We start from the raw sequence: 23,940 nt of genomic DNA on the forward strand, positions 1-23,940 counted from the left end.
TCCACCAGTGGCACCACCATGATATCTTCCACCACTAGCACCACCATGATATCTTCCACCACTAGCACCACCATGATATCTTCCACCAGTGGCACCACCATGATATCTTCCATCGCTGGCACCACCATGATATCTTCCACCAGTGGCACCACCATGATATCTTCCACCACTAGCACCACCATGATATCTTCCACCACTAGCACCACCATGATATCTTCCACCAGTGGCACCACCATGATATCTTCCATCGCTGGCACCACCATGATATCTTCCACCACTAGCACCACCATGATATCATCTTCTACCAGTGGCACCACCATGATATCTTCCACCAGTGGCACCACCATGATATCTTCCACCAGTGGCACCACCATGATATCTTCCACCAGTGGCACCACCATGATATCTTCCACCACTAGCACCACCATGATATCTTCCACCAGTGGCACCACCATGATATCATCTTCCACCAGTGGCACCACCATGATATCTTCCACCAGTGGCACCACCATGATATCTTCCACCAGTGGCACCACAATGATATCATCTTCCACCAGTGGCACCACCATGATATCTTCCACCAGTGGCACCACCATGATATCTTCCACCAGTGCCACCACCATAATATCAGCTGTTACTGGTTTACTGCTTTGGATTATTTTTCCCTCTCTCCCCTCTTAACCCTTCGTCTGGTGTAGTTGCCACCTAACAGTCGGTGCTTCTGAGGTCACGTATTGGCGCGTTACATGTCTGATTGTGGATGGGAGTGGACACCGCCTGGGTGGATACACATGTGGGTCACTCAGATATCTGACATCTCTCTCACTTTCTGCAGGACAAGAGATGGAACCATTGCAAAAGATATTCCACCGAGCGGTAAGTGCAGCTCCATATACTCTGTAATAGCGTATGTAACTTATTACCTGTATATAATATATCCATATCCTCCTCTATATATAATACACGTATGTAACCACCCATGTAACTTATTACCTGTATATAATATATCCATATCCTCCTCTATATATAATACACGTATGTAACCACCCATGTAACTTATTACCTGTATATAATATATCCATATCCTCCTCTATATATAATACACGTATGTAACCACCCATGTAACTTATTACCTGTATATAATATATCCATATCCTCCTCTATATACAATACATGTATGTAACCACCCATGTAACTTATTACCTGTGCATGATATATCCATATCCTCCTCTATATATAATACATGTATGTAACCACCCATGTAACTTATTACCTGTATATAATATATCCATACCCTCCTCTATATATAATACATGTATGTAACCACCCATGTAACTTATTACCTGTATATAATATATCCATATCCTCCTCTATATATGATACACGTATGTAACCACCCATGTAACTTATTACCTGTATATAATATATCCATATCCTCCTCTATATATGATACACGTATGTAACCACCCATGTAACTTATTACCTGTATATAATATATCCATATCCTCCTCTATATATAATACATGTATGTAAGCACTCATGTAACTTATTACCTGTATATAATATATCCATATCCTCCTCTATATACAATACATGTATGTAACCACCCATGTAACTTATTACCTGTATATAATATATCCATATCCTCCTCTATATATAATACATGTATGTAACCACCTATGTAACTTATTACCTGTATATAATATATCCATATCCTCCTCTATATATAATACACGTATGTAACTACCCATGTAACTTATTACCTGTGCATCATATATCCATATCCTCCTCTATATATAATACATGTATGTAACCACCTATGTAACTTATTACCTGTATATAATATATCCATATCCTCCTCTATATATAATACATATACGTTACCACCCATGTAACTTATTACCTGTGCATCATATATCCATATCCTCCTCTATATATAATACATGTATGTAACCACCCATGTAACTTATTACCTGTATATAATATATCCATATCCTCCTCCATATATAATACATGTATGTAACCACCCATGTAACTTATTACCTGTATATAATATATCCATATCCTCCTCTATATATAATACATGTATGTAAACACCTATGTAACTTATTACCTGTATATAATATATCCATACCCTCCTCTATATATAATACATGTATGTAACCACCCATGTAACTTATTACCTGTATATAATATATCCATATCCTCCTCTATATATAATACATGTATGTAACCACCCATGTAACTTATTACCTGTATATAATATATCCATATCCTCCTCTATATATAATACATGTATGTAACCACCCATGTAACTTATTACCTGTATATAATATATCCATATCCTCCTCTATATATAATACATGTATGTAACCACCCATGTAACTTATTACCTGTATATAATATATCCATATCCTCCTCTATATATAATACATGTATGTAACTACCCATGTAACTTATTACATGTATATTATATATCCATATCCTCCTCTATATATAATACATGTATGTAACCACCCATGTAACTTATTACCTGTGCATCATATATCCATATCCTCCTCTATATATAATACATGTATGTAACTACCCATGTAACTTATTACCTGTATATAATATATCCATATCCTCCTCTATATATAATACATGTATGTAACCACCTATGTAACTTATTACCTGTGCATCATATATCCATATCCTCCTCTATATATAATACATGTATGTAACCACCCATGTAACTTATTACCTGTGCATCATATATCCATATCCTCCTCTATATATAATACATGTATGTAACTACCCATGTAACTTATTACCTGTATATAATATATCCATATCCTCCTCTATATATAATACATGTATGTAACCACCCATGTAACTTATTACCTGTATATAATATATCCATATCCTCCTCTATATATAATACATGTATGTAACCACCCATGTAACTTATTACCTGTATATAATATATCCATATCCTCCTCTATATATGATACATGTATGTAACCACCCATGTAACTTATTACCTGTATATAATATATCCATATCCTCCTCTATATATAATACATGTATGTAACTACCCATGTAACTTATTACCTGTATATAATATATCCATATCCTCCTCTATATATAATACATGTATGTAACTACCCATGTAACTTATTACCTGTGTATTACATATCCATATCCTCCTCTATATATAATACATGTATGTAACCACTCATGTAACTTATTACCTGTATATAATATATCCATATCCTCCTCTATATATAATACATGTATGTAACCACCCATGTAACTTATTACCTGTATATAATATATCCATATCCTCCTCTATATATAATACATGTATGTAACCACCCATGTAACTTATTACCTGTGCATCATATATCCATATCCTCCTCTATATATAATACACGTATGTAACCACCCATGTAACTTATTACCTGTATATAATATATCCATATCCTCCTCTATATATAATACATGTATGTAACCACCCATGTAACTTATTACCTGTATATAATATATCCATATCCTCCTCTATATATAATACACGTATGTAACCACCCATGTAACTTATTACCTGTGCATCATATATCCATATCCTCCTCTATATATAATACATATATGTAACCACCCATGTAACTTATTACCTGTATATAATATATCCATATCCTCCTCTATATATGATACACGTATGTAACCACCCATGTAACTTATTACCTGTATATAATATATCCATATCCTCCTCTATATATAATACACGTATGTAACCACCCATGTAACTTATTACCTGTGCATCATATATCCATATCCTCCTCTATATATAATACATGTATGTAACCACCCATGTAACTTATTACCTGTATATAATATATCCATATCCTCCTCCATATATAATACATGTATGTAACCACCCATGTAACTTATTACCTGTATATAATATATCCATATCCTCCTCTATATATAATACATGTATGTAACCACCCATGTAACTTATTACCTGTATATAATATATCCATACCCTCCTCTATATATAATACATGTATGTAACCACCCATGTAACTTATTACCTGTATATAATATATCCATATCCTCCTCTATATATAATACATGTATGTAACCACCCATGTAACTTATTACCTGTATATAATATATCCATATCCTCCTCTATATATAATACACGTATGTAACCACCCATGTAACTTATTACCTGTGCATCATATATCCATATCCTCCTCTATATATAATACATATATGTAACCACCCATGTAACTTATTACCTGTATATAATATATCCATATCCTCCTCTATATATGATACACGTATGTAACCACCCATGTAACTTATTACCTGTATATAATATATCCATATCCTCCTCTATATATAATACACGTATGTAACCACCCATGTAACTTATTACCTGTGCATCATATATCCATATCCTCCTCTATATATAATACATATATGTAACCACCCATGTAACTTATTACCTGTATATAATATATCCATATCCTCCTCTATATATAATACATGTATGTAACCACCCATGTAACTTATTACCTGTGCATCATATATCCATATCCTCCTCTATATATAATACACGTATGTAACCACCCATGTAACTTATTACCTGTATATAATATATCCATATCCTCCTCTATATATAATACATGTATGTAACCACCCATGTAACTTATTACCTGTATATAATATATCCATATCCTCCTCTATATATAATACATGTATGTAACCACCCATGTAACTTATTACCTGTATATAATATATCCATATCCTCCTCTATATATAATACATATATGTAACCACCCATGTAACTTATTACCTGTATATAATATATCCATATCCTCCTCTATATATAATACATATATGTAACCACCCATGTAACTTATTACCTGTATATAATATATCCATATCCTCCTCTATATATAATACATGTATGTAACCACCCATGTAACTTATTACCTGTATATAATATATCCATATCCTCCTCTATATATAATACATGTATGTAACCACCTATGTAACTTATTACCTGTGCATCATATATCCATATCCTCCTCTATATATAATACATGTATGTAACCACCCATGTAACTTATTACCTGTATATTACATATCCATATCCTCCTCTATATATAATACATGTATGTAAGCACTCATGTAACTTATTACCTGTATATAATATATCCATATCCTCCTCTATATATAATACATGTATGTAACCACCCATGTAACTTATTACCTGTATATAATATATCCATATCCTCCTCTATATATAATACATGTATGTAACCACCCATGTAACTTATTACCTGTATATAATATATCCATATCCTCCTCTATATATAATACATGTATGTAACCACCCATGTAACTTATTACCTGTGCATCATATATCCATATCCTCCTCTATATATAATACACGTATGTAACCACCCATGTAACTTATTACCTGTATATAATATATCCATATCCTCCTCTATATATAATACATGTATGTAACCACCCATGTAACTTATTACCTGTATATAATATATCCATATCCTCCTCTATATATAATACACGTATGTAACCACCCATGTAACTTATTACCTGTATATAATATATCCATATCCTCCTCTATATATAATACATGTATGTAACCACCCATGTAACTTATTACCTGTATATAATATATCCATATCCTCCTCTATATATAATACACGTATGTAACCACCCATGTAACTTATTACCTGTATATAATATATCCATATCCTCCTCTATATATAATACATGTATGTAACCACCCATGTAACTTATTACCTGTATATAATATATCCATATCCTCCTCTATATATAATACATGTATGTAACCACCCATGTAACTTATTACCTGTGCATCATATATCCATATCCTCCTCTATATATAATACACGTATGTAACCACCCATGTAACTTATTACCTGTATATAATATATCCATATCCTCCTCTATATATAATACATGTATGTAACCACCCATGTAACTTATTACCTGTATATAATATATCCATATCCTCCTCTATATATAATACATGTATGTAACCACCCATGTAACTTATTACCTGTATATAATATATCCATATCCTCCTCTATATATAATACATGTATGTAACCACCCATGTAACTTATTACCTGTATATAATATATCCATATCCTCCTCTATATATAATACATATATGTAACCACCCATGTAACTTATTACCTGTATATAATATATCCATATCCTCCTCTATATATAATACATTTATGTAACCACCCATGTAACTTATTACCTGTATATAATATATCCATATCCTCCTCTATATATAATACATGTATGTAACCACCTATGTAACTTATTACCTGTGCATCATATATCCATATCCTCCTCTATATATAATACATGTATGTAACCACCCATGTAACTTATTACCTGTATATTACATATCCATATCCTCCTCTATATATAATACATGTATGTAAGCACTCATGTAACTTATTACCTGTATATAATATATCCATATCCTCCTCTATATATAATACATGTATGTAACCACCCATGTAACTTATTACCTGTGCATCATATATCCATATCCTCCTCTATATATAATACATGTATGTAACCACCCATGTAACTTATTACCTGTATATTACATATCCATATCCTCCTCTATATATAATACATGTATGTAACCACCCATGTAACTTATTACCTGTATATAATATATCCATATCCTCCTCTATATATAATACATGTATGTAACCACCCATGTAACTTATTACCTGTATATTATATATCCATATCCTCCTCTATATATAATACATGTATGTAACCACCCATGTAACTTATTACCTGTGCATCATATATCCATATCCTCCTCTATATATAATACATGTATGTAACTACCCATGTAACTTATTACCTGTATATAATATATCCATATCCTCCTCTATATATAATACATGTATGTAACCACCCATGTAACTTATTACCTGTATATAATATATCCATATCCTCCTCCATATATAATACATGTATGTAACCACCCATGTAACTTATTACCTGTATATAATATATCCATATCCTCCTCTATATATAATACATATATGTAACCACCCATGTAACTTATTACCTGTATATAATATATCCATATCCTCCTCTATATATAATACATGTATGTAACCACCTATGTAACTTATTACCTGTGCATCATATATCCATATCCTCCTCTATATATAATACATGTATGTAACCACCCATGTAACTTATTACCTGTGCATCATATATCCATATCCTCCTCTATATATAATACATGTATGTAACTACCCATGTAACTTATTACCTGTGCATCATATATCCATATCCTCCTCTATATATAATACATGTATGTAACCACCCATGTAACTTATTACCTGTATATAATATATCCATATCCTCCTCTATATATAATACATATATGTAACCACCCATGTAACTTATTACCTGTATATAATATATCCATATCCTCCTCTATATATAATTGTGACGGGGGTGTACAGCAGAGCAAGGAGAGACAACAGGCCGAGGAACGATCCAACAGGTTTATTCACAAGAACACTGGAACAGCACACGATAAGTCCACGTAAAACAGATTCGGGGGCCCTTCCCGACAATCCTCGGACCGGATTACAAAGCAATCGTCCTTACAGTAGTCCAAAGAGTTCCACACAATCCCACGGGCCACCACACAGGCCTAGCTCCGTCCGTGTCCACAGCCACACAGGCTGGAGCTCCTGCTCCCTTCAAGTTTCAGCTCACTCTGAAGTTACAAAAAGGGAAATGCATTGTCTGTGCTCCTTGACCAGCCCACCATGTTCAGGGGGTGGGGGTCACACATCCTATCATCAATGGTTTGGTCCATCACAGGGCTCCGATATGTCTGCCAGCCACAGTAGATGAAGGGATCCCCTGCTGTGCAGAACAATGACTATTCCTTCACTGGCCAATGCAATTACAGATTAGATACACAACTCTGGAAAGAAGAGGACAGGCTATTTACATAATCACATTAGATGCCAAGACTACAATTGTATGAGAGAGACACATTGAGATCAGTAGCTCCCCCAAGGAAATACATGAATTACAACTAATACAACCAGGGAAATATACATATCATGACATAGTATCACAGCATATACAGTGAGAGGGTAAATTACATCTTCACAATCCCTCCCCCTCCCAACTTGTGTACGTACTAGGGACCTCTACAGGTCACTGGTTAAGTACACACAGGCAGAGCGTTACTTACATGTGGCTTCATGCAGCCACGAATTGGCATCGTAGCTCTCCCACATCATTGCCCAGGAGAACAGCTGCAGGCAGACCACCCATCACCCCAACCACACATCGCTTGACCCCAAAACCAAAGTTCAGATCCACAGTGGCTGTGGGAATAGTCCTCCATTGTCCACCAGCCAGTTCAATAACAATCCCAGGTCCTCTATGGATTGCCTCAGGCCGAACCACTCGGGGATCAGCCAGTGTGAGGAAAGCACCCGAGTCACAAAATCCAACAAGTCTCTGTCCATCCAGCACAACCTCCTGCAAGTGCTTACCTCGATGAGCAGAAGTCGTCATAACTGCGGGTCGCACCCCGTAAACTCCTGGTGGTGCAACATGGGGGGCTGAGTCACTAGGCCAGTCCTCACATAACGGTGCCACATCTTCCTCCATGGCACTGGGCTGTAAATAATTAACAATCCGATTGGGTGCAGGATCAGTCCTCATTTGAACAGCTGGGCAGGAGACTTGCCGATGCCCTGGCTGTCCACATTGATAGCATCTGAGCTGGGTCTCCCTCCATCCAAGGCGTCCTCTTGGGTAAGGGGTAGGGGAACTTGGAGGCCGGCTCCCACCTGAAGGTGCTGTAGGGGTTTGAGGATGATTCCTCCATGGCCTGGCTGGGCATGAGGCCTGCAAATGCCCGGGATGCCTACAAACATAACACCTGCGCTCTGTTACTTCCTCTCCCCGGCGTATTCCAGAAAGTGCAGTAGAAGCAACTGGAGGCACATTAACACGGGTATCAACATGTGGTGGCTTAGAGGAACGGGGAACAATGGGGACAGAATAACTGGGGGCATCCGGTGTTGTGGAGCTGTTAGGCGTCTCTCCATATCCTCCTCTATATATAATACATATATGTAACCACCCATGTAACTTATTACCTGTATATAATATATCCATATCCTCCTCTATATATAATACATGTATGTAACCACCTATGTAACTTATTACCTGTGCATCATATATCCATATCCTCCTCTATATATAATACATGTATGTAACCACCCATGTAACTTATTACCTGTATATAATATATCCATATCCTCCTCTATATATAATACATGTATGTAACCACCCATGTAACTTATTACCTGTGCATCATATATCCATATCCTCCTCTATATATGATACACGTATGTATCTGCTGATATCTCCTGAGTACACCGATACCCCATATGTGGTTGAAAACTACTTTTGAGATGCAGTACAAAGTGAAGAAGGGAAGGAGCGCCATATTGGAGGAAGATTTAGTTGCAATGGTTTGCGGGCGCCATGTCACACTGGCAGAGTCCCAGAGGGGCCAGAACAGCAGAAACCCCCACAAGTGACCACATTTTACAAACTGCACCCCTCAATTAATTCATCCAGGGGTGCAGTGAGCATAATGACACTACAGGTGTCACAAAATTTTACACTATTGGGCGGTGAAGAAAAATAATTACATTTTACCACTAAAATGATATTTTAACCCCAAATTTCCAATTTTCACAAGGCAAATAGTTAGAAAAGGCCCCATAATGTGTGGCACAATTTCTCCTGAGTGTGGGAATACCCCACATGTGACTGTACAGTAGTGTTTAGCAGGACGGCAGGGCTCAGGAGGGAAGCAGCGCCAGCATGGATTTTCCTAGAACAGTTGCGGACTCTTTTTGCAGAGCCCCTCAGTGACAAAACAGAAGAAATTGCCTTAAATGACCACATTTTGGAAATTACACCCCTCTGAGAGTTCACCTACATGTGTACTGATTATTTAGTCTCTGGAAAACACCCATTGTGTCAAACGCAGTGAATGTTGCAAAATTCAAAATTGCAAATAAGTCCTTGTAGTGCCCATACATTGTAGTGCTTGTACATTGTGTGCGGCTTGTGCTTCTGGAAACCTGCACCCCGTAAATTAAGCGGGCTCTTCTCACTATAACAGTGCCAGACATGTGTACGCTAGCTGTGGTTTAGGCACATTGTGGGGCTCAGAAGAGAGGGGGGCATTTTGATTTGGGAGCACAGATTTTGCTGGATTTCTTTTTTGAGGGGTGATAGTATTTTTCCATAGCCTTTGTGCCACCAGTAATGTGGACGCCCCTATATTTCTGTTAACAGATGATGGACCTGAGTGGTTACTTTTTGTGAATTGAGGTGAATACTATTTGGTGGTGATTTTGGTACAGAACATTTTGGATCAGATCACATTTATCCTGTGCTCTATGCTGAGCGCTTACATCGGGGTTATAATCTCCAAAATACGTGATTCAAGTGAAACCCTGACGGATCCATAAACTAATGAGGCAGCAGAATTACTCCGCACTCTGTTCGGCCTCTGTTCCTCGCTGTCCGTCTTTTTAAAAGTGAACAAAACTGTTGATGACCGCACTTTTGTGCACACGTGAAAAAGGGCATAAAAAGATGGGCACCGCCGCACCACAGGCCAGACGTGAGGTCACAGTGACTCCTCTGCCTCATTACAGGGGATTTTCTTTTAAAAATTTGATCTGAATCATGTTTTTCAGAGATTTAATGTAATCCCCGGTGTAAATGCTCAGTGTAGAGCGCAGGATAAATGTGAGCCACACCATATTGCAATCTTTGGAAGGTAGAATAAACAAATCAACAGCAGGTGAAGAATTGCAAATTCCGTCAAGACCTTCAGGAAGGAACAAGCTTTAAATTGATCCTGGTTGGGCGCGTACCGTCCCGCTATCGTGCACATAGTAGCACAGATTCTGAGTTTCAGCATTACATATCTGCCATCTGGGTCCAGACTCCAGTCCACCACTGTGTGATTTAGATTTTTATGCATTGTTATAGATACCCCTCGTGAACGTGACTCCATATTGGCGCTGTGGAGCCACTTTGTGAAGCGTCTGTCCCGTATATCAGGAACAGGACCCGCTGTGAAGTGTTTTCCGGTCCTCTGAGGAGGGTGTAAACCTCTTTAAGGATCCGCGCTTTAGTGCCGACAGTCACCCTATCTCAGCAGGTTCACCCGTCTGCTGTAAATAATGCCCCCGCGCCCACAGAAAGAGGGAAAGTAGAAGAAAAGGGACAGAAATAAAGGCAGGACAAAAGAAGGAAGGGGAGTATAGGTAAAGAAGAAAAATGGGCGCAGAGGAGAGAAAAGAAAGGGAAAAGCAGAGAAAAAAGGAGAAAGAAATGGAAGAGGGACGGGAAGATATTGGTGGGGGAATAGAAGTATAGTCCTATACCACGTCCAGCGAGGTATACTACCCCCGGGGGTCACCGGCCTCCTCCAGACCGGGCAGACCCCGGCCTGTAACCTATAACAATGGCAGGCATGTATATCGGAGAGCAATCCTACTATATATATATTACTAGGACGTATTCTACACATCTGGAACCAGGGAGGCAGCATGAACCTCTCCACCACAGCCATGGGCAATAAAGTGGTTCTCCAGCCCATGCCGAGCCACGTTAGATAACACCGCCTTCTGCCTGAGGTAGAGATTCTTAGGATAACCCCTTGAGCCCTCCCACACCCCCAGAGATCCAGTCAGTCCTAAATAGAATCTACAAGTCCGGGCTAGTCCAATCAGATGCATTCAGGAATGGAGGCAGACGGCCCCAACACATCAGGAGGGGATAGCGATAGAAGGAGGGACTCAGGCATAACAACTAAGGTCCCAGAGGGGCAGGAGTACCACAGGAGTGGACCTTCTTTCACCAATCACATCTCTTCATTTCTCCTCCTGGGTGCTCTTCGCCTTTGAGGGAATGGGTGGGGTGGACCTTCTTCATGCAGACCCGTGGGTAATTGGGGCTAGTCACATATCATCAATTACAGGAAACGGAGAGTGGCACATAAAAGCGTTGATGCCTCTAGGATGGGTAAGGGCATGAATTCTGCCCAAATATTGGACCCTCAGATGAAATGTATCTGGGATATTGTGCTGACAGACCACTTCTAGGAGGGGTGTCAGTGCCTTCCATTTCTGTAGAGTCCATTTCGCTGAGGTCCGGGAGTATCTGAACGATGTCAGTGCCTTCCTTTTCTGCAAAGTCCATTTCGCGAGGTCCGGGAGTATCTGGATGGTGTCAGGGCCTTCATTTTCTGTAGAGTCCATTTGGAGAGTTCTAGGAGTATCTGGACGGTGTCAGGGCCTTCCTTTTCTGTAGAGTCCATTTGGAGAGGTCCGGGAGTATCTGGACGATTTCAGGGCCTTCCTTTTTTGTAGAGTCCATTTTGCGAGGTCCGGGAGTATCTAGACGGTTTCAGGGCCTTCCTTTTCTGTAGAGGCCATTTGGAGAGGTCCAGGAGTATCTGGACGGTTTAAGGGCCTTCCTTTTCTGTAGAGTCCATTTAGAGAGGTCCAGGAGTATCTGGATGGTTTCAGGGTCTTCCTTTTCTTTAGAGTCCATTTTGAGAGGTTTGTGAGTATCTGGACGGTTTCAGGGCCTTCCTTTTCTGTAGAGGCCATTTGGAGAGGTCCGGGAGTATCTGGACGGTGTCAGGGCTTTCCTTTTCTGTAGAGTCCATTTGGAGAGGTCCGGAAGTATCTGGACGGTGTCAGTGCCTTCCTTTTCTGTAGAGTCCATTTAGCGAGGTCCAGGAGTATCTGGACGGTTTCAGAGCCTTCCTTTTCTGTAGAGTCCATTTAGCGAGGTCCAGGAGTATCTGGACGGTGTCAGGGCCTTCCTTTTATGTAGAGGCCATTTGGAGAGATCCGGGAGTATCTGGACGATTTCAGGGCCTTCCTTTTCTGTAGAGTCCATTTGGAGAGGTCCCGGAGTATCTGGACGGTTTCAGGGTCTTCCTTTTCTTTAGAGTCCATTTTGAGAGGCCTGTGAGTATCTGGACGGTTTTATGGTCTTCCTATTCTGTAGAGTCCATTTGGAGAGATCCAGGAGTATCTGGACTGGGTATCCCTGATATTGTAGATTCCCAGCAGTGCGGGCGTGCAACATTATTTCATCCTTTTGCTGATAACGATGCACCCTACAGATTACGACCCTGGGGTGCAAGGATCCAATGATTTGGGGCCCAAGGCCCTAGGTCCAGCTGGAGGTCAGTATCCAGGGGGCGCTCTGATGACAGAATTACACTGTTTTGCTCACTGGCCTCCTTGTCTCGGGCAGACCCCGGCATATGTTGTGATGCCGTCCCCCGTTTTCTGCGTCGTCTAGTTGGTCTGTTGGATGTTGTAGATGATATGAGGGTGTCGTCATGAGTGTCCATCTTTTGAGACAGAGAAGTCGTGGAGGTTTCGACTATTGCTCCTCTCTTCCCAGAGCTGTGCTTCATCGCTCAGCGCTATCGGTTCTGCTTTATATAACTCTCTACATGGGAGACATATTGCTCAATATCCTCCCTCGTGAGGATGTATTTGATTTTATAATTTAACTCATTAAAGTCCACCCGATCTTTGGAGGACCCCTGAGTGTTCAGCATCGCCTCGCAGGGGGCAGTGGCGGCTGCTGGAGACTGTGGCTCCCAATGCTTTGTGTGTCCCATTATCTCCCGGGATCTGGGAGTGCCGCCAAGCATGGGGGCAGGAAAGAAGCCGGGGATCCACAGGATGCTCAGGGTGCACTGTCCTCCGGGATGTTGTGGTCAAAGAGGAACCTACGCCTGAGGAACTTAGTCGCAGCACAATGTCCGCAGCACCAGAGCATCGTGCTCCCGGTCTCTCTTCTGTGGCACCATCTTGCCCCAGCAGTCCCAACCCAGAAGTACCCACACATGCCGCTCCGGGGACCACTGCCGGGGTCTGCTCCTTGGACTCAGGACTATGCCGTCCAGGGGAACCTCCAGACGCCTCCGCTTCCGCCCTTCCACTGACAGAGGTGAGCACCATGTTTGGTCAGGAGACTTCGAGGTCTGTGGGTCCTGGCCACGATATATATCGGACGATACCTTGTGTGGGGGACAGGACTGCTAGGGATCCCCTCTTCTTTCTGTCTCCCATTGGGGTGGGATTCAGAGCTGTGTTCACTGAAGGGGTTAACTTGTGTGACAGTTTTATAGCTCGGGTTGTTATGGACGCAGCAATAACAAATATGTGCAGTTTTTTGTTTATTTTTTTACATATTTATTGGAATTCTTTTGTTCTTTTATCGGTGCTCGATCACTGCAGTGTATTATATGTCGGTGCTGCACTCGCAGCTCTGACATTTTACCCCTCATGGATACAGCATGGTGTGTGAGGCGATCCATAGATGGGTGACCCGGGGTTGCCATGGCAGCAAACAAGTCTCTGTGATCGTATTAATGGGACCTGATTGACTGGGAGAGGAGCGCAATCCTCTTCCTGCCTCCTCAATGCTGCACTCGCTATTGATCACAGCATTTCGGAGGTTAAACATGCCAAGTGCAGCGCGGGCACCGCAACAGGCGATGAGAGCCGGGCCTCGGCTACAAGATAAGTCGCAGACCCGGAGGCGATCGCGGGGGCAGAGAGCATGAAGCCTCATGATTGCCAGGACGTACTGGGTACATCCTTGGTCATTAAGGCCCAGACAGCCAGGACAGACCCAGTATGTCCAATGTCACTAAGAAGTTCAGCAAGTTGAAGATGAAACGATCTCTAAAAGGCAGAACGTTACAGTTGGACATTTCCATTGTATTTTGGGCTAAAAAAAATAAATAAAATTATTTTCATCTTTCACACTTTAAAAATTACAAAAGGAAAATGGGCAGATGCAAAAGTTTTGGCACCCTTAGAGATTTGTCTGCTCAGGTAACTTACCAAGTTTTCAGCCCTTTAATATCCCGTTAAGGTTATGTCTTGTTAACTATCATCATTAGGAAAGGCTGGTGATGCAAATCTCACAGCAAAACAAACCCCCTTTAACCTTGTGCTGAGAACCAGCAGCCATGGGTTCATCTAAGCAGCTGCCTAGCACTCTGAAAATGAAAATGGTGGAGAAGACTATAAGCAGGAGAAGACTATAAGAGGATAGCAAAGTGTTTTCAAGTTGCCCTTTCCTCAGGTCGAAATGTAATTAAGAAATGGCCGTTACCAGGAACAGTGGTGGCCAATGTAAGGTCTGGAAGACCAAGGAACAGTTATGTGAGAGCTGCTGATAGAGGCAAATCAGAACCCCCTGTGTGACTGCAAAAGACCTTCAGGAACATTTAGCAGACTCTGGATTTGTGGTACATTGTTCTGCTGTTCAGAAACACCTGCACAAATATGGCCTTCATGAAAGAGTCGTTAGAAGAAAACCTCTCCTGCGTCCTCGCCATAAAATTCAGCGTCAGAATTCTGCAAAAGAACATCTAAACAAGCCTGATGCATTATGGAAACACGTCCCGTGGACCAATTAGGTTAGAACTCTCCACAATTGTCAAAGGTATGGGTGCAGAAAAAAAGAGCACAGAATTTTCAGGAAAAGAATATCTCGCCAACCATTAAGCATGGGGCTGGATCAATCATGCTTTGGGATTGTGTTGCACCCAATGTCACAGGGAACATTTAACGGGAGAGGGAAGAATGAATTCAATGAAATTTCAACATATTGTTGATGCAAACATAACACATCTGTAAAAAGCTTAAGCTGAAAAGAGAAGAAAAGAAGAGAAGAGAAGAAAAAAGAGGAGAAAATGGCTTCTACAAATGAATAATGATCCTAAATACAAGTCAAAATCCCCATACACTCCCTGACAGAAGTTCTGTCACTTATCCATGTTATGTAAATAAAAGCTTATAACCTGACTTTAAATTCATCCAATGGTTTTATAAATTACTCTTTTGAAAGCTGAAACCCTCCCAAATTTGGTTTAGGTTATGAAAATAAAGCTGCTGCAAAGCTGAAATATTAATCATTTAATGAACACAGAAAGGTCAGATTTTGTCGCCCACAAAAAGTAATGTGAAATTCACACAAATAATTAACTACTAATACAAAGATATGTGGCATAACATTGGTGAATGAAGTTGTGGTGCTATTAGAGCCATATGTAATATTTTGTGTGACTTCCATGAGCTTGAAGGACTGCATCCATGCGGCTCAACAATGATTCATGCAATTTATTGATGAAGTCATCAGGAATAGCAGAGAATGCATCTTACATGCCTCCCAGAGCTCATCTAGACTCTTTGGTTTTGTCTTCCAAGCTTCCTCTTTCATCCTACCCCAAACATGCTCAATGATGGTCATGTCTGGTGACTGGGCTGGCCAGTGCTTGAGCACCTTGATCTTCATTTCCAGGAGGAGCTTTGTTGTAGAGATGGATGTATGAGATGGAGCACCATCCTGCTGCAGAATTTGACCCCTTTTATGATTGGGAATATAAGAGGTAGCTAATACTTCTTGATATTTTAGGCTATTGATATTGCCTTCCACCTTGCAAATGTTTCGCACACCCCATACTGAATGTAACCCCAGACCATGATCTTTCCACCACCGAACTTAACTGTTTTCTGAATCCATACGGGCTCCAGTAGGTCTCCTGCAGTATTTGCGGCGGCTGTGGTGTAATTCAATCGAAGATTCATCAGCGAAATCCACCTTCTGCCACTTTTCCAGCGTCCATCTGTTTTGCAGACTGTGGGACTTGACAAATGCCACACGTTTTTTTTTGCCTTTTGTTTAGTGCTGTCTTCTGGGCACTGATTGGACCATGGAGGCCATTTCGAGACAGAATCCTACAAGCTCTTCTAGTTGACACAGGGACTTGAGGTGACCAGGCCTGTTGGAGCTCTGCTGCAGTGGAAGAGGGGCTGGCTTTGGATTTTCTAACCAACAAACGTTCCTCCTGAGCAGTTTTCTTGCGGGGTCTGCCGGACCTGGGCTTGTCAAAACCATCTCCAGTATCTTCAAATCTTTTTTTTAATTCTTTGTACTTGACGCTGAGACACATTAAAGGTGCAGCCACCTCTGCAGTGGATCTGGTCTTCAGCCTCTTGATAATCAAGGCTTTGGTCAAAGGGTGGATTTTTGGCATGTTGTCAGAGGTCAAGTTGCAGTTCAAGTGAAGGTCTGGGGTGCTGGGTTTCTTTTTATACACAACCACTAATTAACTGATCATTTAGTGAGCACAGGTGAGGATGTAAACTAGGATTGGGTGCATTATATGACAAGGCGACAAAACTTTTGTCTTGCCAAAATCTGGCCTTTCTGTGTTCAGTAAATGATCAATATTTCAGCTTTGCAGCAACTTTATTTTCATAACCTAAACCAAATTTGGGAGGGTTTCAGCTTTCAAAAGAGTAATTTATAAAACCAATGGATGAATTTAAAGTCAGGTTATAAGCTTTTATTTACATAACATAGATAAGCGACAGAACTTCTGTCAGGGACTGTAGATGACCTCAAAAGGCACAAGCTGAAGGTTTTACAATGGCCTCACAGTCCCCTGATCTTATCATCATTGAAAATCTGTGGCTAGACCTCAAAAGAGCGGTGCATGCAAGACGAGCCAGGAATCTCCCAGAACTGGAAGACGTTTCCAAGGAAGAATGGAGGGAAATCCCTGTAATAGGAATTGAAAGATTCTTAGCTGCTACAAAAAGCGTTTATAAGCTGCAGTACTGCCAATGGGGGTGCTACTAGGTATTAACCATGCAGGGTGCCCTAACTTTCGCATCAGCCCATTTTCCTTTTATGTTAATTTAAAAAATGTAAAGGATGATTTTTTTTTTCCTAAAATACGAAGGAAATGCGTCATCAGTACCGTTCTGCCTTCTAGAGATCGTTTCATCTTCATCTTGCTGAACTGTTCACAATCACAGTCATTTTGACCGGGGGTGCACAGACTTTTACATGCTGCTGTATGTAATAACACGTGTAATGTATTACTTGTATATTATTCACTGAACTAAATCTAAACACAGCACTTTTGTTTTCCTCCCATATTTCATGAGCTGACCTCTGAGAGCGCAGACTTTTTCTATGGACACAAGGTCTCACTACTTTCAATCTGTGTTAGTGATCACTTCTCCTCTGCGGAGATAATCCTCCACCTCACAGGTGTGGCATAGCAAGATGCCGATTAGACACATGATTATTGCACAGGTGCGCCTTAGACTGGCCACAATAAAAAAGCCACTGTAAAATGTGAAGTTTTATCACAGCACAATGCCACAGATGTCACGGGTTTTGAGGGAGGTGCACTTATGCTGATTACAGGAATCTCCAGCACAGCTGTCACCCATGAATTTAATATTCACTTCTCTACCATAATACCGTCTCCAAAAGTGTTTCCGATAGTGATGGGCGAACCCCCAGATATCCGGGATCAGTGGGTCCGACCAGCTTTTAAAAAAAAAACAAAAAAACATGTTTCTGGACCAGACTCAATCCAAAACAAAGTGAGCAACTGGGGGCTGGTATACTCGGGCTAGGGAAGCCCATGCTTATTGGGCCCACCCAGCCTAAAAATAGGTGCCTGCAGCTGCCCAGGATTGCCACATCCATTAGATGCGATAATCCTGGCACTTTACCAGACTCTTCCTGATTGCCCTGGTGTGGTGGAAATCGAGGTAATAAGGGGTTAATGACAGATCACAGCTGCCATTAAGATTTAGATTAGTAATGGGAGGCGGGAATGAGACCCCCCATTACTAATCTGTAGGTGAAAAGAAAAACAAAAAACACTGAAAAAATGCTTTATTTGAAATAAAATACAAAAAAAACCCACCACCCTCTTTTACCCCTTTATTAGCCCCCAAAACACCCAGGTCCGACGTAATTCACACGATGACGAGGTCCCACGATGATTTTAGCTCTGCTACATACTGAAGTCACAGTGTGCGGGCACCGAACATGTCTGCACGCTGTGGCTTCAGGGAGAGAATGACTGAACCTCAGTTGTGAGCGGAGACGTCACTCAGTTTATCTGAGGTCACAGCTGGAGGTTCCCACGGTCCTCTACCTGTGACCGCAGATGAATTGACCTAAGGTGACCTCATTGAACTCAGTGACCTCACCTGAGGTGACCTGAGTTCATAGACCTGCATCTTCTGGCTGACATTTACATGTATACACCGTATTCCTGCACCAAATCTGCATCTTCTGGCAAAAAAATGCATCAAAACACAATGTGGCTTTGATGCGGTAGTGACGCAATTTTTTTTGTCAGGAGATGCAGATTTGGTGCAGGAATATGGTGTATAAACTTCAGCTCTAAGTCTGCATCTCGGGCAGTCTCTCTGGTAGTGTCACCTCTTTCTCAATTTAAGCGACCTGACTTCTCCTGTTCCTCAGCTCTTCTCCTGCTCTTTCTCCTCTTCCCGCACTTTTTGGGCATCGTTAATCCTACTGCATAGTTCAGAGGGGAGCACCCACTCGGCCGGCTAGTCCACATAACACAGGGGAGCACTGTCTCTTAAAGATATGGCGTTCTTATCCGTTCGTAGTGGCGACACCCCCTACACACCTCCCCACCTTCGCCGTCCTCAACCATAATGATGTCAGAACTGTCAAGAGCAAACAAAAATAACTTCTTGAACGCTTAAAATTCTTGAATCAAGGTCCACAGCGAAGAGCATCCAGCTTCCTCGCCTCTCTCAGTCCCACAGCAAAGCAAGGGAGCGCTTAGCATACGCACAAGCACATGAAAAAGGGAAAAATGGACTCGACAGCATAGACAAAGTAAACTGATCAACAGTTGCAGCAACTGCAGTAGACCTTTGGGATCACCGGTGGTCTTGACTATCTAATGAGACCTGGCTTATCATCCAGAGGGATGGTTGCTGCTGGTGTTTCAGGGGGTTTCGGGTGTATTTCTTCTCTAGGAGGCGGTAGTGGCTCGTCCATCGGGTCACTGATACCAGCAGGCTGAGGACCCCCCACTGCATCAGGAACAGTCTAGAAATCTTAGTCATCATAGAACCTGGGTGGCATGGATTCAGGAAGTGGGGAAGGACTTTCTTTCGGTGGTGGAGCTGGAAGGACCTCGGATTGGCATGGCCGCAGCATGCTCAGGTGTAGAACTCTTGGGTCAGATGCTCCACTCATGACTTGCACCTTGTAGACCAGACCGTCAGCATGCACTTGCTCAATAAGTTTCTACTTCCTATCTTTTACTCAGCTTGCCCTTGGCATGTTTTTCTTGTACTAGCACTCGGTCTCCAGGCTGAAGTGGTAGCTCTTGGATTGGATCTTGACCAGTGTGCACTCTTTTCTGTAGCTGCTGGCCGGCCAATCGCCGGATAGTTTTCAGTCGTTGATGATGCTCTTTTACCCATGAGGTGGTAGTCCACTTCATTAAGTTCTCTGGGTGCTCCAAATTTAGCTATGTGATCTCTCGCCCAGCACCCATACAACCAGATTATATCTTGACAGACAGCTTGCGCTACAGATTTGGTGGTCTGGTCTTTAGTAGGGGTAACCACGGCAAACTTGGAGAAGTGATCAGTCATGACCAGGCTATACTGCGGCCCCCTAGCCGACTGTCCTACGAGGAGGTTGTCGATCATCAATACTTCCAATGGATCTTTGGTTTGTATGGTCTGGATGGGTGTCTTCTGCTCAGTGCTTTTGGTGAGTTTGCACAGTCGACATTGCCGACAAACGTCTTCCACCACAGACTCCAGCTGGGGGCAGTACACCTAAAGCTGCAGCCATTTGGTAGGTTTTTGCCAGTCCAAAGTGAGCCCCAAATTCATGAGCTTATCTAGATATCTACTGGGCCACACTCCCTAGAACAACCACCTGCCACCTCACCTCTGGATCACCATTGTTTCTTACGAGACAGTATAGTCTCTTGAACCTGCAGCTTATCCCACGGATGCAGGACAATCTTCATCTCGGTTTCAAGGTTGCTGATCTCCATCTTGCTGGGCTTCTCCTTTTGGGTTACCCAGGGCTTCATCTGTTGCAGCCCCACATCTTCATCTTGGGTGTGCCCCACTCTCCATTGGTCCTTCCCAGGGACCAAGGCAGCATGCAGACCCTCCCAATTGACTGGGTCACTACCACCGGAGGAATAAACTTATCAAAATCTTGGCTCTCCACCTCTTCTAGACATTCCTTGTGGTCCCTCTATGGAGTCTCCAATGTCACTTTTGACAGCCAATTGGCATTGGTATTCTCAGTAACGGATAGATAATGGATGGTAAAACAAACTTCGCCAGGTGAGCCACCCACCATTGTTCCAAAGCTTCCAGCGTGGCATTCTCGAAGTGGGCCAGAGGATTGTTATCTGCCCGAACCTGAACTTTGGTCCTCATCATGTAATTGTGATGATTCCTCTTGGTGTACCGTAGGTACCTATTGACATAAGTGATGACCCTTTTGTGTCCATCTTGTATCTGTGATACAACTGCACCCAATCCATGGAGGCGGTCGTCCTTATACAGGAGGAATGGTTTGTCAAAGTCCGCATAAGCCAGAAGCGGGGCCGATGTGAGCATATATCAGGGCATGGAAGGCCTCATCTTGTTTACAGGGGATACTTTGATTTTTCGGTGCTCCTATTGTCCCTCTCAACAACTCATTCAGGTGACCTGCCAACTTTGCAAAGTTTTTAATGAATCAACGTAAGTATCCTGTAAGTCCAAGGAAGGCCTTCAGCTTTCTCAAGGTTTTGAGGCACTGGCCACAGTTGTATAGCAGCCACTTTGTTCTGGAAAGGTAGGACTCTTTCTTATGACACCATATGGAAAAAGTACTCAATTTCACTCTTGATGAGGTGGCACTTCTTCAGTTTCACCTTCAAACTGTGGGCTTGCAGTCTCCCGAGTAACTGTACAAGCCAGTCAAGATGTTCTTGGAACAGGACGGAGTATACGATGATATCATCCAGGTAGATCAGGGTAGTTTAAAAGTTCAGATCACCCAGGCACTTCTCTATCAGCCAATGAAACGTACCCGGGGTATTGGACAGCCCGAATGGCATCTGGTTATAAACTCGAACAATCCCATAAAGAGGATGAACGCGGTTTTTACCTTGTCACTTGCCGCCACCAGTACCTGCCAGTATCCACTAGCTAGATCTAATGTGGAAAAGTAGTGGCCTTCCCCTGCGCGGTCAAGGATTCCTCAATTCGAGGTAGTGGGTATGAGTCTCGCACAGTACATGCATTTAGTTTCCTGTAGACAACGCAGAAGTGAATAGTCCCATGCTTCTTCATGAGTACCACCAGAGCTGCCCAGGGGCTCTGAAGACTGCACTACTCCTGACTCCAGCATCTGTCTCAATGTCTTCACTTCTTGGTACAGCTTGGGAGGAATTTGCTGGTACCATTTTCAGATTAGTCGAGAGTACCCCATTTTTATCTCATAGGTGACGAGCAAATGTGGCCTACTTCTCCCACAGCATTAACTCCTATTACCTGCACACACATGGGCCCAAGGGACTTCACATCTACCTCCACAGTGTATCTTCCACCGGAGCCATGACTACCTCCTTCTGACTCACTACTTTGCCTCTATGGAGGTATACACGGGCCAGCTCCATTCTAAGTGGCAAGGAGACTTCTTTGGGCCCTACATTCACAGCTCTAATAGATATTCATCCCTGTTGGACCACAGCCAGTGTGTGGGTTATCATGACTTCTTGACCCACTCTTCCAGGGATGACCGGCTCATCTAGCACTTCCATACCTTCAAGGTTGCAATATGTACCCACTGGTAAATGTAGCAAAATCACATACTGTCTTCTCGAGATCCTGATGACCCCCATAGATGGTTGGGCTGGAGCACGCTTTTACGTCCTGCTGATGAGAATCAACCTTTAGAAGGCCTCCTGGGTATACAGCACCCCAGAAGCACAGCTGTTCTGTAGCACCCCAGGGTTGCCACAGTAACAACACAAAGGGTTAACTCCCCACACAACACTAGCACCTCCTGGCCAGAAGGGGGAGACCAAGCTGCTTCCCTGTATATTATATTCTAGTGTGGAGAGGTAGCGGTCAGTTCAGTTTCAGTTTGTTTGTTCAGTCATTCAGTGCAGAGGACTGAGGAAAAAGGATCTCTGCAGGTTGGAGCTGGATCTAGCTCACCACAGGATCCGCTGACCAATTCCAGACCTAAGCCGAGGGTCTGAGGAAAGGAGACAGATTAATCAGAGGAACATTCCTGGGAGACAGAGTATTGCTGAACTCACCCCAGTGGAGCACACAGAACGGATGCCGGATCCGAGGCTGAGCAGGTTACACACAGCACAGCTAACACTGGAGAAGTGAAGATTCCAGATCTTTCACCTGTACCACAGACACAGCAACACACAGGAGAGTTCAGGAACATACAAGTAAGGACTTGAGTTGCCTGTCAGGTCGGTACCTGAGAGCAGAACAGGGCTTGCTGCCTAGTTTACACAGCAGCAGGGCCACACAAGCACAGTGCAGAAAAGGGAGCCAAAATGGCCCGGCTGGGTGGGAGAAACCCTGAACTCTTCACAGACTCCGTGGACAGTACTCTGCTGAATGCCATCATCAGTAAAGGACAAAGAAACTGCAAAACCGTGAGTCTGCCTGTTTATTGTGCTCGTGTCCTGCACTCCCCCCATAGACTAACACACTGCCCCGGGGAAAAGGCTCTACCCGTGGGGAGCCGTTCCATCTCAAGCTGCCCTCCATCCACCCCGGAGGTTCTGCAGCAGCGGTGGTCATCTCTGATCACATTCCACGGGTGGCGTCACGAACATAACTCCCCTTTTTATTGTGGAACAAGGGATCACAGACCGGGTCCCGACAC

The 23,940-nt window shown here is 42.3% G+C and overlaps 1 protein-coding gene across 2 annotated transcripts in view; it reads left to right on the forward strand.

Moving 5' to 3' along the window:
* The first annotated feature begins 806 nt into the window (after nt 1-806).
* TFR2 (transferrin receptor 2) overlaps nt 807-23,940 on the forward strand; it is an 82,933-nt gene continuing 59,799 nt past the window's right edge. The window contains exon 1 of one of the 2 annotated variants that reach the window (XM_075346750.1): nt 807-876. In XM_075346750.1, coding sequence (XP_075202865.1) covers nt 844-876 — 33 coding nt within the window. In that variant the 5' untranslated portion in view covers nt 807-843. Of the gene's footprint in view, nt 877-13,935; nt 14,143-23,940 lie in introns of those variants that run through there. The other variant, XM_075346748.1, reaches the window with a different exon arrangement.

The sequence above is a fragment of the Anomaloglossus baeobatrachus genome, chromosome 4, assembly GCF_048569485.1.
Source record: "Anomaloglossus baeobatrachus isolate aAnoBae1 chromosome 4, aAnoBae1.hap1, whole genome shotgun sequence".
NCBI classification, from domain to species: Eukaryota; Metazoa; Chordata; class Amphibia; order Anura; family Aromobatidae; genus Anomaloglossus; species Anomaloglossus baeobatrachus.